Source organism: Neopsephotus bourkii, unplaced genomic scaffold, assembly GCF_033783945.1.
Source record: "Neopsephotus bourkii isolate Nb327-2 ecotype Australia unplaced genomic scaffold, CSIRO-AGI_Nbou_v1 NB_234, whole genome shotgun sequence".
Classification (NCBI taxonomy): Eukaryota; Metazoa; Chordata; class Aves; order Psittaciformes; family Psittacidae; genus Neopsephotus; species Neopsephotus bourkii.
The window spans coordinates 18,391,021-18,408,125 of NW_026900744.1; the positions used below are offsets into that span (position 1 = coordinate 18,391,021).

The window sequence follows — 17,105 nt, forward strand, 5'->3', positions numbered from 1 at the left end:
TGTTATTTTCCTTTTTCTGTCAACATCTGTTCATTTCCTACAGCCTAGTTCTCTTAAAAGGAGAAACTTGGGCTTTTTCTTCTGCTCCTCTTGTATTCTGTGGTATCCTGTCCCATTTCAGAGTAGGACTTTTTATTTAGATCACCCAGCTTTCAAACTTGCAGCACTGTTACCCCTTTGCTCTCAAAGTCTTCTCGGTTTTTTTTCTGAGCCTTGTTCTCTCCCTTTAGTCCATACGCTCTTTCCTTTCCTTCTGTGGCTTGCCCATTCACCCTCCCTGGTTGTGTAACAGTGACAGCTTGCTGCCTCAAAACAGAGCATTCAAATGAATTCGCTTAGCCAATAACTTCTGTGAAGTTGCCTTTTCTAATGGTGTTATTACTCAGTGATGCACAAATGTGATATTGCCCCTACTGGTAGGCAAACGGGGGAATCTGTATAAACATGGTAAACTGCTGTTTTTCTTCAAAGGAGAGCCAAAGACTTGTGCTTAACACTTTTTTTTTTTCCCTTGGTGTAGCCATTTTGATTGTCAAATCTTTGTAAGGGGTTTGTGAGTTGACTGTGTTATCCTAATAACAGTTTACAAATAGTGATTGTTAAGCCTTATCCATGCATTAAATTGTGAAAATCATTCTGTTTAGTCATAAAATTTGCAACGTACTAAGATGTATATGGGGTATTCTGACATGTTTTTGGTCTCTCTTGCATTCTCTCAACTGACAGAATGGCTCATTTAGAGAGGGAGAAGGAGTGTAGGTATCTTACGTAATCTAAGAAGCCGTGTCTTTTAAGTGTTTATATCTAAATTGAATACTGATTTAAAATTTCTTCAGTTTCAGTAAAAGGTAAATCTGTGTTGCAGATGTGACTTTTAAGCCCATTGGAACTGAAAAGACTTGTCAAATTGTAGCATTACATTAAATTAGATGCGGAAGAAGCAAACTTGTATGATAATACTGTCTCTTGACAGCCGAAGTTGAGTTAGGTGGGGCAAATTCTATACTAGAAGGTGGTAGGAGTGAGGCTTTTCATTGATAATACAAGAAAGCTGCTTGCATGTCCCTTTCTTGATCTAACTTGAACTCTTGCAGACTGTTACTCTTTAGGTTTGGAAAGAAATCTGTAAGTCACAGAAGCATAAACCCTCATGTCCATTGCCCATTTCCATTTTAAAATCTGGACTATAATGAAGCAGACTTACAAGATAGTTGTCTGAAGAACCCCAATATAAAATATCTTTGATTAACTAGCTATGGTCCAAGAAACTCAGTGCTATTGTCAAGAGGCTCAACAGCAGGAGTGCCAACTCATCTTCTGTTCTAAAATGGGGGAAAAGAACCCATATAAGCAGCACGCAAGGTCTGTGTTTGTCTGTGTGCATATTAAGAAGTTTTTATAGTTCTAGAATAGATAGAAGGAACACAGACCAAGGCTGGGGCGTGATGTTAGCTTCATACCTGAATTTTGTTATCATTCACTTTTCCAAAATACACACTTCTGTTGCTGCCTTGTAATGTTGATAGCACTGATATAAAAACACCCAAAAAAGTTAGTGTTAGCAATTCCGTTTTTTTGTATCTCAGTAAGTCAGTTCCCCTGGATGGGGAAAAAAAAGAAAAACCAAATTCTTGAGTTGTCTGAAAGGTAATTTAGATGCAAACTGAAAAACATCTGCCTTGCTTGAGTTAAATGTAAATTCTGAATTTATGAGGAAAGTGAAGCAGCTGTTCTGAGCCACTTTCTAGGTATAGCCTTGGTGCTAACAGTGGGGGGGTGGTTACTTGTGGTATACCAGTATACAGATTATATACCACAAATTGGCTTGTTCTCAGATATAATCTGAAATGCCAGAAACTTTATTTGGGGTTCTCTTTTTCTCAAGTTACTCAACTGTTACCAATGTCACTGTTTTCTGTGGAAATGTCAGGGGGTGAAAGAGGCTCGGGTAAGTTAGTTCAGGTTACTTATACAAGTAAGTGACTTTGGGGAACATTATCCCAAAACAGTATCCTTTGTACAATTAACATGAGGTCTTTATTGTGTAGGAAGAAGAACGTAACTGTTTAGTGTTATCACAGTCTTTGAGGCACTTCTTGTGATGCAGGTAGAGCCTTGATTAGAGGGAAAGGAGACAAACCTAAAATGATTTTTTCTGTATTTTATTTTCCAATGGCAAGTGTAATACCATACCATGGAAACTCCTTGAATGCTATGGTAAGCAAAGAAGGTGCAGTTTTTTCTGAAATTTCCCAATAAATAAAACATGTAGGAATATGGATTTGTTTGTCAGGAACCTCTCAGTCATTTAAAGCTCAAAGTATGTGACCATAATAAAACTGAATGCTGATAGCTTAGTAACCTAAACAATTAACTGATCTTTCCCAGGCAATCTTTGCAATTTCAGTAAGTTAATTATGATTTTAGGGAATGTTTAGGTGCCTGGCTTCATCCAGCAAGGCAGGTACCTTTGGTGTGCCATCCACACATTGGATGTTTTCATATTCCAGAAAACAGCTGATTCTAAGATCTGAAATTCTTAGGCAAACACAACAACTTCAATCTGAAAGATACAGTTTTGGGAAAGATGGAAGCAACAGGGGGTACAGTGTCTCTGAAAGTAAAAAGTATTAGAGATTATGGAATTACGTACAACATGTATATGGGAAAAATATATCTGTAAGCAAAAAAAATCTTGTGGAGTGTGATATTTCAGTAATTACTTGCTTTGTTGTAATGTTAAAAAGATTTATTAATAGTTCTGTGGCAGACAGTACTCACAAGTCTTTGGCATCCAAACCAGATTGTGTATTGGATGGATCCCACAACTGGATGTGTGCACTGACCTCTTTATTTCTAGCTTTTTAAAAAGAAACTTGGTAGCAGCATTTTGTATATGTATGAAGTCACTTGAGTCAGAGAGAAGAAACCCTGTTCACGTCACAGCTGCTGCACAGTTTACAGTTGATACCTTTAATTTGCAGCCTCTCTTACGGGAAGCTGCTCTTACGTGGGCAAATCTAGCACATCAGATTACTACCATTTTTCTCTAAATTTGAGGAGTTCTCATTACCCGTTTGGCCTCTGCTTGCTGTGTAAGCAGCCTCTATGTGAAGAGCTTTTCTTAAAATCAGCTTAGCAACTGTGCTGTAGCCTGGTTATTTTTCTCTGTTTTCTATAACTGATAGCATAGCTTTGAGCTCTTTCCCCATTGTATTTGTTCCTATGGGGAGGAGGAGTTGAGGCAAGATGTATGTGAGGAGGGTGGAAGAGTCGTGGGATATTCTATACGGCAGCTCCCACCCCTCTTTGAAATCATCTGCTTCCAGTTGTGGGATTTCTCTATAGATGATGGGTTTTTCCTGTTTTTTGTAAGCCTAGTTTTCTTTGATCTTGTTAGTACCATACAAGTCTCCCCGAGACATTCTGCAGTCATTATCACCTTTTTGGGTGGAGTTTATTTTATTTTTGGTTTGTTTGGTTTTTTAAATAACTTTTTAACATTGATGCATATATGCTTGGGATAGAGCTCATGTAATTTTCCAATCGTATTGATTGTATGTGATTGTGCCCTGCAGAGGTATATTTAACAAACAATAAAAAGGATAGTCTAGGTAATAAAGGAGACCATGAGATTTGTTGAGTCAGGTTATGAACTATTTCTTGAATTTATTTAGGATCCTGGATAAGTGAAATTCCCTGTCTCCTGTTCTCATAAATCAGTGCTAAACAATGTCACGCATGCTCTGTTTCTGTTTGAACTGGTTCTTTACTTGCTTTTCTTCTCTAGCTGTTTTCTTCCTTTCCTGCCTCTCTTTCCCATTAAAAAAAAAAAAAAAGAACAATCTTGAGCCTTTATGGGAATAGCTGACTCTGGGTTGGTATTGTGAATAACTATCAAAACACTTTTAATAGGAGTACAGTTCAAGTAGAATGTATGAGAAGAGTTCCATCAACTGAATTATTTGCAAGTTCAGGGGAATTTTTGAGCCTTATACATACAGGCCTGGTCATGGGGGAGACGTTCAGAGGTGCACAAGGCATTGATACCTCTCTCCTGGGAAGGTTAGTGCTTTACTATCTTTTGGAACAGTTCTGACATGACAGAACGAGTAGAAGAAAGAGTTCACTACATCCAACTCCCTGTGTCTTTATTCCTGCAGTATACTTTTTAAACTTTCTAGATACTATGTGGAAGTGGGATAGAGAGGATTGAAGGAGGCAAAACACAAGAGAATCCAGAGATCTGAAAGTCAGTATTTGTCTCCTTTATTTCTTTTTTAGAACTATAGAGCCAACAGTGTCAGTTCTGTATTAAAGAACAAGGAAGTGGTATGTGTGCATGGTGGTTATATAGAAAAAGCCATATATTGAAATACTGTTTCTTTTTCCCTCTTCACCTAATTTTTCTCTCTCACAAAGCTGATTCAACCTCAGTTTGCTTCCACATAGTGTGTAAGGGTCCTTTAGGTTGCAGATTCAACAACAACGAAGAGTGGAAAGGTGGTGATTCACTATTTGGTTTGTAAATAGATGGAAGTGTCTACAAGGTCTTACCTGCTTTTCTGTCAGCATTTATATTAAATGATAAATTAATGGAGAACACTTTGGAATACCTCTTCTTTTTTTGTCTGGGATGAATGTGTGTTCTTCTACATGTTGTGTGAGGTGTAAGACTTCCTCCAGGTCAAGGCATGTTTGTTCTCTGCCAGGCTGGAGCATAAGAGATGCCAAATATCAAAGAAACCACGTGTGTCTGTTTGGTGGTGTTACCTGTTCTCTTCTGACTCTCCCTGTAGACAAAGTGGCTTCTTCATGTGTTCACCCAAGGTGAACAAGAAAGAATACTCAAAATACCAGTTTTGGTGGTTGCTTAAAGAAAGACTATGTATTTAAAAACAAACAAAAAAATAAAACCACCTTCAGAGCAAGGAGCAAGCAGAGTGCCTCTAATGTTGTGCTTGTTTCCTGTTCTGGAACTTGCCTTGAAGTCAGAATAAGGTTGGCTCCACAGTCTGTTTTGTGGTTTTTAATCTCCTTTCACTTCTTTTTGAGGGTTTTAATAAGTCATTAGGTGGCTATAAATCTTGAGACTGGCTGAACATAGTCTGATACAAAGGAAGTTGCTGCTTTGCTAAAAAGCTGTTCCTTCTCCTGGTGCAGGCCAAGCACAGCCTTCTGCCCTGGGAGTTTAGGCATGGTTATTTAATTTTGAGCCCAGGCACCATGGATGCAGTCTGAAGTGTGTGCTTTGCTGGCCCAAAGCCCATCACTACTAACTGTTGGGCCCCCTCACACTTCCACACCATTGCGTTATCTTCCTGGGTGACTTGAACCATTCCGTTCCTATAAAGGGAATTGTATTTAGTGGGCAATACAGCTGAAAACTCGATGTTTCAGTTGGTGACGGTTTCCTTTCCTTTTTCCCACTAATCTGATGGTGGAGTTTGCTCAGGTACTGGGAGGTGAGGGGAGGGAGCAACCAACCAACCAACTGTATTTCTGCAGTGACTGGCTTTTAAAGGTGATCTGAAATGCTGTGGAGTGTCAGATCCTTTTGGAAGAGAGGGGTGGCTGCTCTGCATCATGAGAGCTTTGGGGAAACTTGGAGGTTTTTGTATATGGGAGAGTGGGGGAGACTGGGGTCAGGGGGGTGGCAGCTGCTGGAATATTTTCTCTTTGGATTTGGATACCAGAATAGAAGGGAGCTGGAAAAGACTTGCCCGGAAATGGGATTTCTTTATCACATCTTGCTCCGTGAGTGCCTAAGTCTTTCTCCCTGTGTGTCACCATAAAACTTGGCAGTGAGCACCCAAAGCACAAATCAAAATGTAAACAAATTTGTGTTCCTGGTCACCACTGAAGTATGTTTAAGGGTGATTTCTTTCTAGCTTCTCAAAAAAAGCACTGTTCAGAGAACAGTACAGGTATGTCAAGAAGATACCCTGTCTCCCTGCTGCTGTAAATGGTTCTCGGCTCTTTTGTCTAAAGAGCAGAGAGCACAGTTTGTGATCTTCCTGCAGAGGTGGCAAGCAGCAGTGTGCTGTACCACACAGCTCTGCAGGCACCTGTAAGAGACAGCAGCACCCTAAAGTGAGGGGGTCCCCTGTCCTGGCTGGGATGCCTTGAATAGTTTCTGTAACCTTCTCCGTAAGTGTGAATTCCAGCTCCCTATCTCCTGGACTGTGAGTGTGGGAGAAACTAAAACTGAGGCATGATGCTTGATCCCTCATCCCAGGCTGCTGGGCTTAGAGCTTTGGCGCTTAATGGTTTTGAGCAGCAGATCCCTGCTTGGGGTCTGTGAACAGCAGCTTTGGGAGAAAAACAGTCCCTCCACTAGAGCAAACAAAGCAGCTCATGATTTCTGTTAACGCACTTGTCCCTTGGGATGCTTCCTTAGGTATAGTTCTGCTAAGGCATGAGTGCTGTTGTTGCTTTGAGCTGAAGCATCAGTGAATTGTCATTTATGTGCTGCATTCAAAATATATTTACCCAGCTACCCTAGAGGGTATGGCTTGGGCAGCTTATCGATCCCTTCAGCCCTAGTTTCAATTCTGGAATTAACCTCACTGTTAATAGGGCCACCATGATTAAAGAAAGTATTTCCATACTCAGTTGTAGGTGTTTGGCCTCTTTTTACAGTGAAACAAGATTGCAGTTTGCAGTATCAGCATACTTTGTCACACTGGTAAGAGTTCATTCACACTAGCTTAGACAATGTGGGATACGCAAAACACAAAAGGTGTTTGTTCTTGGGTTTACTGCTTTAAACTGCCTCTGAGCATTGCGTGAATGGAAACCCATACTTGAATGTCTGCCTGCTGCTCTTTGCTGGGTGTGATGATCACTAATTCACCCTGAAGACCATGGGACCAGCAAGCATATGCATCACCTTGGAAAATTAAACCAGCAGCCCCTTGGAGCAACAAGGTCAGGTGCGAAAGTTCTTTCTTTCTTACTGAGGACATTTTACCCCCTGGGGCACATGACAGATATGTAACCTGCAGGTTACTCACTGACTTGCATCTCAGGTCTGGCCTGATCTGCTGTTAGGCAGAAAGCAATTGTGAGGAACAGGTATTTGTGTGTTAGTGAGCAGCATTCAGAGTGGATTGTGTAGCTTTTGTGCTTGCTTTTGATAAAGATATTCCTGGTTATAAAACTGATGAGAGCAAGAATGATATGTTGGGCAGAGTCAATTTTTAAGAGTGGCACTTTGACCTCAGGCTCTGGAGAGGAGCCCGTGAAAGCAAAGTTGTGTTCAGAGCATGTCATCCTTTCATCTCCACAATCTCTGTCTCATTTAACTCTATCCCTTAATGGTATAATAAGGTCTTTTACTTTTCCCAAACCAGCTGCATTTTCCATCAAGACCTGGACTCTTACTAGAGGCCAGTAACAGGGCAGCTTTAGCACTCAGTCAGCCAGCTCCTGGATTTTGATGATCAGGAGGCAGTGCCATTGAATTTGTAGAGCAACTGCATCCTAGATTGGAATGTATTCCTCAGTCCTGCCCCAAGACTACTATGTGTGGACTGAAGGTGAGGGGAGATGCTGTTAATCCTCATCTTTCCAGTGGTGTAAGTGAAAAGGTGAGTGTATTTAAGAGGGGATGTATTTTAGACTGTGTGAAGTGGGGCAGTTTCTCCCAGCTGGTCCCTACTTGGGAATGGGGCGTAACAGGGCTTGGGGCAGAGGGAAACATTTTACTGAGCTATGAGATACCAAAGTGAGATTTGCAAATACCGTAGATCATCACATTATTGTTTGAAGTCTTTAAAATTGGGGGGGGGAGGTCATGATAAAACCAGTTAATTTTCTATTGGCAAGAACTGAAAGCATCTGGTGTTTGCATGGGGGTAGGCGGTCAAACTTTCCCTTGTCAGATTGAACTTTAAAACTTCTTTCAAACTAAACATTGCTCTTTTTTTTCTGTTCTTTGTTTAACCTTCTGTAGCTGGTCATCAGCCTTTGACCTCAGCATCCTACTCCCCTCCCACCATCCCCTGCTTTCGTCCCAGCTCTGCTTGAGCACAGAAGTCCAGTTTGGAAACTGCTTTTGACTAGTTTGGGCTCAAGCAGGACTGCTTGTCCTCTTAACGATTTGCATTTGCACTCTAAAAGCAGAAGGCTGGAGGTACAAGGTAAGAAACAGGTTCCACTAATCTTTCATAGTTAGTTCATTCCTTGTAAGGGTTCCTTTCCTGTTGTAGGAGCCTATGAATTCTAGCTGCTTCCAGTGTTTTTTCACTCTGAGCTTGGGCCTGAGGAGCCATTCTGAGAGGGTGTTCGCATCCCAGTTATCACAAAGGCTTACTTCTGTACAGTTCATTGAAGTGTCATGCTTGACTTCCATCCCCAACCTGTAGCAATGCTTCATGGTTTGGAGAGCAATTCATAAGGTCAGGTTGTCCTGAGTAATCATTGATCTCTTGCCCACCTGTAGAAGAGTACTGCTAATTTGCTTTGCACTCTGATTTTGGGGTGTGAGGGGATGGGGGAAAGGCTTTTATTCTCAAGAGCCTAAGTTAATCTCAAAATGGTTTGAGCTACTTGACATTTGCTGGGTTCTTTAGCACACTGCATGGGTGCTGTGGGACATTCATGCCACCTAAGGTAGCCCTGGTAGGTTCAGTAGGGTGGTTCCTGGAGGAGGAACTGTGGGTCTGCAAGCCCAGTTGGTTTTCTCTTTATGCAGCAGTGAGCAACCATGGGATGGAAATGGCCTATACTGGCTGGAGTCCAGCTGTGTTGCACACCAAGCGTGGGATGGGGGAGTTTCTCTTCTTCCCCTGGAGCCTTCTCAGCTGAATCAGCAACTTGTTTCTTGGCTTTCTACACCTCTGACAGGGGTGAAGCAGAAAAACGAACCCTTTCTAATTTGTACATTTTTCCTTTCCAGTAACCCTTTTCAGGCAGTGATGTTGCAATAATATTTTTGGGATCCTTCCAAGATGAAAGCAGTTGACATATGGAGTGTGTGGCAGTGCTGCAGGGGAAAAGGGAGTGTTGAAGAGCTATGGAGGGAGGAGGAGTGTTTTCAACCAATTGCTACAGCAAACAGCTGGCCTAAGAAATAGTGATGGCTTTTGCCTGTTAGAGACAAGATTGGACACGTCAGGGGCCAAGTCAGGCTTAGTGGCTGATAAATCTGATTTAAGGCATTAGCGTGAAGTCCTGTATTTCTTCTAGGTTGATGGAGTCAGGACTTTACTACCAAGCAAAACAGTCTTTCCTATTTAATCAGGACAGGCTGAAGATGAGGTGCTCTTTCCACTCCTCGTGCTTTTGGTTTTAAATGTGAGATTAGCAGCACTTTGTGTGACGGTGAACATCATGAACAGGAGCAGGCAGCTGTGTTTGTACAGGCAGGCCAGCACATGCTTGCGGACAGGCCTTTCCCTGGAGGTTAGCAGAGTGACAGGACAGGGACTGCAGCAAGGTTGTCATTTCTGGACCAGCTGCAGGCATGTCAGTGCTGCTGGAGCCAGGGAGAGTTAAATGTGGGTGAGGGAGGACTGCTGGGAAGCAGCAAGGGTTGCTGAGGTCCTGGCCTTAGGGCTGTGGAGCACAGAACTGTGCCTGGCTTGCTGCTGGCTGATTTTTCCTGTAGGAGTGAAAGGTTCGGAAGAGCAGAGCTTCCTGGAGTGCTTTTAATTGTCTGAATAGCTTTCCTTTCTCTTGCCCTCCTGCCCTGGGTCTTGTTTTTGTTTCTGCATTTGGTGGATTTCCCTCCCCTTTTGGATTCCCCCCAACCTCCTTTGTGGTGTTGCATCTATCGTAAACCTTTTGAAAGATATTCTGTTGTTACCAGCAAGAGCAGTGGTTGTGGCCTGAGCAAGTAGGTCTTGTTTTGCATGTTTTCTTGCAGTACTTGTTGCTATGCTATTACTGTATGCTAGAGAGAGCCCCTCAGGGATTAATATGGTCTTGGTGCCAAATGAGGCAATTTCTGCTTTTCTGGAGGAACTTCAGCCGAGATGAAGTCATTGCCCAAGAGCCCAAGGGGAGGGGGTTGTGAAAGAACCAAGAGGTCTTCTGCATCCCAGATTGGCTCTTGAGCTGTTTTCCTCCCCCAGGTGCTGGCCCACCAGCACGGGCAAGACCATGGACATGGAGGTCACCACTACCAAATATAGCCGATCTTTAGTTACTCAGTGGCTGTGGCAGCGAGTACGTGGGAGCAGGCAGAGACCTACCCAAGCTAGATATGTCTTTGAAAAAGTCTTCCGTGACACAGAAGTCCCGGGCTGGCTGCCAGCCCTTTCCAGTAGTTGTTTCCCAAGCTGTTGTGGCTGTGGTCCACGAGCTTCCTCCCACTGGGTATGTGAACAAACCCAACGCCGTGTCATCTGGAGGGCATCTCTAAACCACAGTGTGCCGGAAACCTTGTGTGCCACTTAATTGGCCCTACGATAGCTGATGAGGCCTTGTGCTAAGCTGATGCGATGTGCAGAGCCCTGCTTCAGCAGAGGTGGAAAATGTAAATTATCTGTCCTTCTGGAAGGCTTTTCAGAGGCCTGCTTTTTCTGGAACATGGTTATTAACATTACCCTGCCCTCCTCAGGTCAGGGACAGTCAGTTTGCACCGAGGGGTTGTGAACTTTGGACAGGAATAGCTGTGATGCACCAGCTACACCATACACGCTTATAAAATACACTTTTTTGGGATTAAAGATGCTTGGTGCTTGGAGGGACCGACTTCTCCAGAGACCTCTTCCTTATCACCTCTCTCCTCTGCTGTAGTATTTCCTGCATCTGTAACTTAAATAGTGTAAAGTTGAGGTGAGTCTGAAACCACAGAGAGTAACTGAAGGGAACAGAGGACCTCAGGTGAAAGAGGAACAAGAGACCAGGAAAAGGGGAAGGGAACAGTCAAAACCGTTTTATCTATGGCTGGCTGGTCTGTGGAGCAGACCAGGGGCGCCTGGGGCTCTGCCCATATGGAAGATGGGGGTAGGATCTGTACAGAAACATAATTGCATCTGGTCAGGGCAGCCAGGGGGGCTCTGTGCTGGCTCCTGTCATGGGCAGGCCTGGGGAAAGGCCGCACGGGCAGAGTCCTTTCACTGAGCCACCTTGACTGGCTGGTGGGAAGGACTGAGGGGTTCAGATCAGTTTTGTACAAACTTGTCAGGGCTGAGCCTGATGCTTAACCCAGAGGGCACCCAGGGCTCTGGGACAGCACCACTTCCAGTGTATTAATTCTAAAAGCAGTGCGTGCTCAGAGGCACGCTTGTCCTGCTGGTGGTGTCTGTCTGTCCTTCAGTTTATACTGCAGCTACAGCACAAAAGGGTGATTGAAGAGGACCATGGGGCTCATGTCACTTGTGTTGGTTAAAACAGGGCCCGCAGGCTGTGGCAGCAGAATGGGTTTTCTGAGCAGGCAAGCGTGTATAAGTGCTCTCTTTCTGGTTCCAGGACAATGCATCTTTTTGTGGTGTGTCTCTTCAGTGTCTGGGGTCTGGCTGCCCCTGAACACTACGTCGTGGAAGACGTCTGCACTGCAAAGCCTCGTGACATCCCAGTGAACCCCATCTGCATCTATCGCAACCCTGAGAAGAAGCCCCAGGAGAGTGAGGGGCAAGAGCCAGGGAAGGGAAAGCTCCCAGAGTCTACAAACCCCAGGGTCTGGGAGCTGTCGAAGGCCAACTCGCGCTTTGCTATTGTCTTCTACAAGTACCTGGCTGACTCCAAGGACAATGGGGAAAACATCTTCATGTCACCCCTCAGCATTTCTACAGCCTTTGCCATGACCAAGCTTGGAGCTTGTGGTAGCACCCTGCAGCAGCTCATGGAGGTCAGTGGCATTCCTTCAGCTTATATCTGTAGCTGTCACCAGGGACTGAAAGACAGCAAATGTGATAGCAGCTGACTGCTGCCGAAGGGCTCTCTGGGTCAGCATGGCCTCCTGGCTTGGGAAGGGAGACCTTTATTCAAACAAGCCCCTGGGAAGGACATACACAGCCTGCTTGTCTCTGGATTGTCTTGGATCCCAGCTCTTTTCTCTGATTCCCTAAGTGGATCCCACATTCAGGATAGCTTTCCTGGGTTTGAGAGATTAATTTCATCTGGAGGAAAGGAAGCCCATTTGGGAGATGAGGGAAGGGAATGGGAACAGTTTGTTTCTTGCAGATCAGGCAAGGATGTAGCTGAGCAGGTAGCTAGGCCTGTTCTTCAAAAAGCAGGAAAAGCTGTAAAACCAAATCCCATTGGGAAAGGCTATTTTTTCACATTTCCTTTCTTCCCTGGGACAAAAATAAGACACACGGGACACTTGCATTCCACCTGGCTCCCAGGGCTCTGCCACCCTGTGGGAGCACAGGAGCATCAGTTATTTCTTGAAAGCCCCTTGTAGTAAGCGTAGAGCAGTCTGAGCACTTACTCAGGACTAAACAGCTTCTATTCTGTTGTGTGGGGCAGTATTAGAGCAGCACAGTAAGGGCCTGAGCTCCCCAGGAAGGGGCTCCTAAACTTACAGAGGGTAAGTTAGAACTGAGCTAATCTAAGTTCTGGCTCTTCCATGGGACCAGCTAACTCCTTGCCTATCCAAGCACCCTTCTCGCTATCAGACCTGCTCACCTGATAACTGCAGGTGCATTCTTCTGCCATGTGGAGCTTGGTACTGCCTGTACCTTCCCCACAGACAGGAGACTACAGCCCAGAGGTGCCATTCTCCCTGCAACAGGAGGTGAGAATCAAACTGCTCCCACTGCTGCTCTCCTTACAAATTCTGCCTCCGGAGTAAGTAACGCTGGGGTGTCCTGCTGGTATCCACACGGTCTGAGCAGAGCAGAGCAGAGCAGTGAACCACATCTCCAAAATCATCACTTACCCCTTCTCCTCTGGGCAGCCCTTCTCACTGGAAGGGGACCCTTCTCTCACTGAGCCACCCAGGATGCAGATCCCCCTTTTTCCCTACACAAGGGCCAGTAATACCACCTTTGCCTCATAGGAAATGGTGCCAGAGATCCTGGATGTTCATGTGGAGCAACATGTGGGATTTTCTGTGCCTTAAAGCCCTGAGGTTGGGTAGTAGTAGACAAATCACAACTCTCCTTCCAGCTGGCAGCTAGGCGCAGATGAGAAAAAATGCATTGTGCTGCAGAAACCTTCCTGCAGAACAATTTCTGCATATTCCCATTCCCAGCAAAAATAGGTAAGAGGTACCAGAGTTGCTCAACAGGCCATGAGAATTGCTCCTCCTGGGAAGAAGCAGCCTTTGGCATCATCACAGGAGTGTTTAACACAAACCCTGTGACCACTGATCTGAAGAGATGCTTCCAGGCCCCAAGAGCACAATCCTCATCTCATGTGAGGCTCTCTGGGGTGTGGTATGGGATATGTGAACACTGTATAAACTATGTTAATTTCAACAGCAGCAGGGGAAGCCTGGGTGTTCATATGGGAAGCTAGGATCTGTTCCTTGACAGAGGTCAGAATGCACAGATCAAAACATCACCAACACCTTAGTGTGTGTTCTGCACAACCACCTGAAGTGTCTAGGTAAATCATGCCCACACTTTAATAGGCACATATAAAGTTATGCATTTTCCCCTGACAGCTGGGGCAATGAAAGTGGATGGGGAACAGAGGTAGAGAGAGAGGCAGATCAAGGCAGGTGCCCTGCTAATAGCTCTAGGGAAGGGACTTCATTGAGCAAGAGTCAGAGTCTTCTCTTGGGTAAGATGCTGGATCAAAGACATTCAGAAGCTGGAACCAGTCAAAAGCAGAGTATGGATGGAGAGCAAGGGAGCCAGAGGCAGAAAGAGGAGCAGTAGGACTTCTGCATGCTGAGCAGTGTTTCATTCTCCATTTTGGACTCTCCAAAACTAGGGCTTGGGCTGGTGATGCGTTGGTCTTATGTAGATTTGGGTTCCCAGTTAATCATAGGAGGGTGAAGCTCTGAGGACCCGCAAATTTCTTGGGTCCATGATTTAGGCTATTGAGCAGCAGGCAAAGGCTGCATTGCCACTTGCTGTGGGGCCCAGGAGCTATGTGAATGTAAGAGCCTGCTCACAGATTCCTTATTGCTGTTTGGCTCCTCCAGGTCTTCCGGTTTGACACCATTTCAGAAAAGACATCTGATCAGATCCACTTCTTCTTTGCCAAGCTGAACTGCCGGCTTTACAAGAAAGCCAACAAATCCTCAGAGCTGGTATCAGCCAACCGCCTCTTCGGGGAGAAATCTCTGGTCTTTAATGAGACTTACCAGAACATCAGTGAAATAGTTTATGGAGCAAAACTTTGGCCCTTGAACTTCAAAGTGAGTTTGAACCACTTGGGATTTTCTTGTTTGTTTCCTTCCCACGAGCCTGCTTTTGCTGCATCCCTATCTTTTGCCTACAGAAGTGCCCTGCTCTAGGTGTGAAGGCAGGAGGGAGTATGGGATGCAGCTCCTCCTGTCCCAGTCACTTCCCCAGTCTTCACTCCAAAACACTGCAGCACTACGCTGGGAGCCATGTCCTCCCTGAGCACATACCCAGTTCATCTGTCTCCTGCAGAAGAGATCCAAAGAGGTGTTTAAAACCCTTGACTTACTTCACCTTTCTTGGTCTCTTCCTGCAGGAGAAGCCAGAACTTTCCAGGAAGATCATTAATGAGTGGGTGGCTAATAAGACAGAGAAGCGCATTACAGAAGTGATCCCAGAAAGAGGCATTGATGATCTCACCGTCTTGGTCCTGGTCAACACCATTTATTTTAAGGTATGGCTAACAAAACTGGGGGAACAGCCTGTTTCCTAGGGAGAAAAGCAATGCTTATGTTTTTCCCTTCTATCTCCCTTTTAGGGGCACTGGAAATCACAATTCCCAGCTCCAAACACAAAACTGGATTTATTTCATAAAGCCAACGGTGAGGTCTGCAAAGTCCCTGTTATGTACCAAGAGTCCAAATTCCACCACGCATCCATCCACCAGGACAAAGTCCAGGTGCTGGAGCTGCCTTACAAAGGGGATGATATCACGATGGTGCTGGTCCTGCCCAATGCTGGGACACCACTGGTGGAGGTGGAGCGAGACTTGACATCGGAGAAGCTGCAGGACTGGATAGACTCCATGACAGAGGTGTCTCTCTCTGTCTACCTCCCTCGTTTCCGTGTTGAGGACAGCTTCAGTGTCAAGGAGAAGCTGAGAAAAATGGGGCTGGAAGATCTCTTCAGTCCGGAAAATGCCAGACTCCCAGGTCAGATGTGGAGACGGGGTGGTGCAGGGTGGTGGTCGGGGGATAACTGTTCCTCCACAGGTGGCAGGGCAGTAAGTACAGCAGCACGTGAGGAATGAGAACAGGAAAGCATTTAGGTGTTGCTGTATTCAGTGATGGACTCTGTGGTCAAGACCCATCATGGACATACAGCCCTGCTCTGCACTAAGGACGTGGGAGCTAAGCAGTTAACTGCAGTTGGTGGAGAGTGTTGTTTTAGGGCAGACATACCTTCTGCTTGAACACAGGCCATGAAGGATGGAATTGTGTTCTCTCTTGAGCTGCTAAAAACATAGTTTTAACTTTCCCCATTTTGTATTTCAGGTATCATTGCAGAGGGCCGTACAGACTTGTATGTATCTGAGGCTTTCCACAAAGCCTTCCTCGAGGTAAGCCTTGTTTGGTCCTGGGGGTATCTTTCTCCTTGTTCTTAAAAACACGGAGCATTAAAATGACAAATAGCTCTGAACCCAAGCTGTTCACTTCCTCAGTGATCTGGGGCTGTGGGGAGAGGTGGAAGCTGGGCACGCACCTTCTGTGGGAAGGAGGGGGAGCTCTACATTCTGCATAATGCCTTCATTTTAATCCCATTTTCTCTTTTGGTTGGTAGGTGAATGAAGAAGGCAGCGAGGCATCAGCTGCCACAGCTGTCACCGTCTCTGGCCGTTCCTTCCCCATGAACAGAATAATCTTCAATGCCAACAGGCCCTTCCTCCTTTTCATCCGGGAAGCTGCCCTCAACACTATTATCTTCATGGGCAGAATATCTGATCCTTGCTCCTAAAGCATCTTACAGGGCCTCGCTTTTCCCTCCTCTGCCTCTGGAAAAGGGCAGTAGGGTACTGCCAAAAAGCCACGGCTGCTCAGGGTGGTTGGTCTTACTGTTTGGTGCAAGCTGCAGGAACTGCACCCGGGTGGGCTGTTACTGCTCCTCCTTGCTGTGTCAGGGGAGGGCGCTCACCTGCTCCATCCTTCATTCGAAGGGAAACAGCATTTTTTCCCACACCAGTATTTTAGCGGCACCCAAGCCCGAGTCCAGCATTGCTGTCATTCTTATAGCCAACCCTCCTCCCTTTCAGGCCTCAAACTGTAACTCTGATCCCCTGGTTCATTAAAAACCTATAGATCTGTACGTAACAAACTGATCTCTGAATGGACAGTTTTCACTAAGTCCCTTCCTAGACTTAAACACTTTCAACAGATGGGCCCTTTTCCTGCTCTCTGCAGACCCAGCAGAGCAACCCCACACTGCAGAGGTCAGTGGAAAAGCAGCAGCCAAATGGCATGTGCTGGCTGAGCCAGAAACATCAGCAGAGGTGTTTCCACAGCTCTGCATGGAGCAGCTGGTAGGTGGAAGAGCTGCCAAACACCAAAGCCCTACTTGCCAACAGCTCTGACACGTCCAACGTGTTCGAGTACTGAGTAGTCACTAGTGAAAGCCTTGTGTAGTCAAAGCTTTGAATCTGTTGAGTATGAAGATTTAAACTAGCTCCACAGTAAAAGCTAACCTGTAGTAGGGGTGTCTGAGCCCTGACTAAGCCCAGGCAAGGTAACCAAGGTCTGTAATTCTGTTAAAAATCTGTTATTTCACCTGCAAGTTTATTCCTAGAGCTGAGGTGCCCTGGTCTGCTGCCATGCCACAGGTGTGATCTGACCTCTGGTCCGTGAAAGGTGCAGGGCCTCTGACAGGGTTGTCTTCAAAATGCAGAAGAACGGTGAGCTCTCCTCTAAGATTTCTGCATTTAGGACAAGTGTTTAAACCAAAAAGGGCAGTGAAAGCACAGTCCTGTCCTAAGCACGTTAGAGGAGCGTGTGCAGACAGCTGTTAAAGACACCAGTAGATGGCACTCCCCAGTGTGCAGTTTACTCCAGATTTTGGAGAACCAGTGAAGCATCTGCCTTT

At 45.4% G+C, this 17,105-nt stretch overlaps 1 protein-coding gene across 2 annotated transcripts in view; it reads left to right on the plus strand.

Annotated features, from left to right (window-relative positions):
• RC3H1 (ring finger and CCCH-type domains 1) overlaps positions 1-16,347 on the plus strand; it is an 82,406-nt gene extending 66,059 nt beyond the window's left edge. For both annotated transcript variants that reach the window (XM_061345650.1, XM_061345649.1), the window contains 6 exons: positions 11,422-11,800; positions 14,051-14,266; positions 14,569-14,706; positions 14,791-15,184; positions 15,527-15,591; positions 15,813-16,347. In XM_061345650.1, coding sequence (XP_061201634.1) covers positions 11,422-11,800; positions 14,051-14,266; positions 14,569-14,706; positions 14,791-15,184; positions 15,527-15,591; positions 15,813-15,986 — 1,366 coding nt within the window. In that variant the 3' untranslated portion in view covers positions 15,987-16,347. The remainder of the gene's footprint in view (positions 1-11,421; positions 11,801-14,050; positions 14,267-14,568; positions 14,707-14,790; positions 15,185-15,526; positions 15,592-15,812) is intronic.
• The last annotated feature ends 758 nt before the right edge of the window (positions 16,348-17,105 follow it).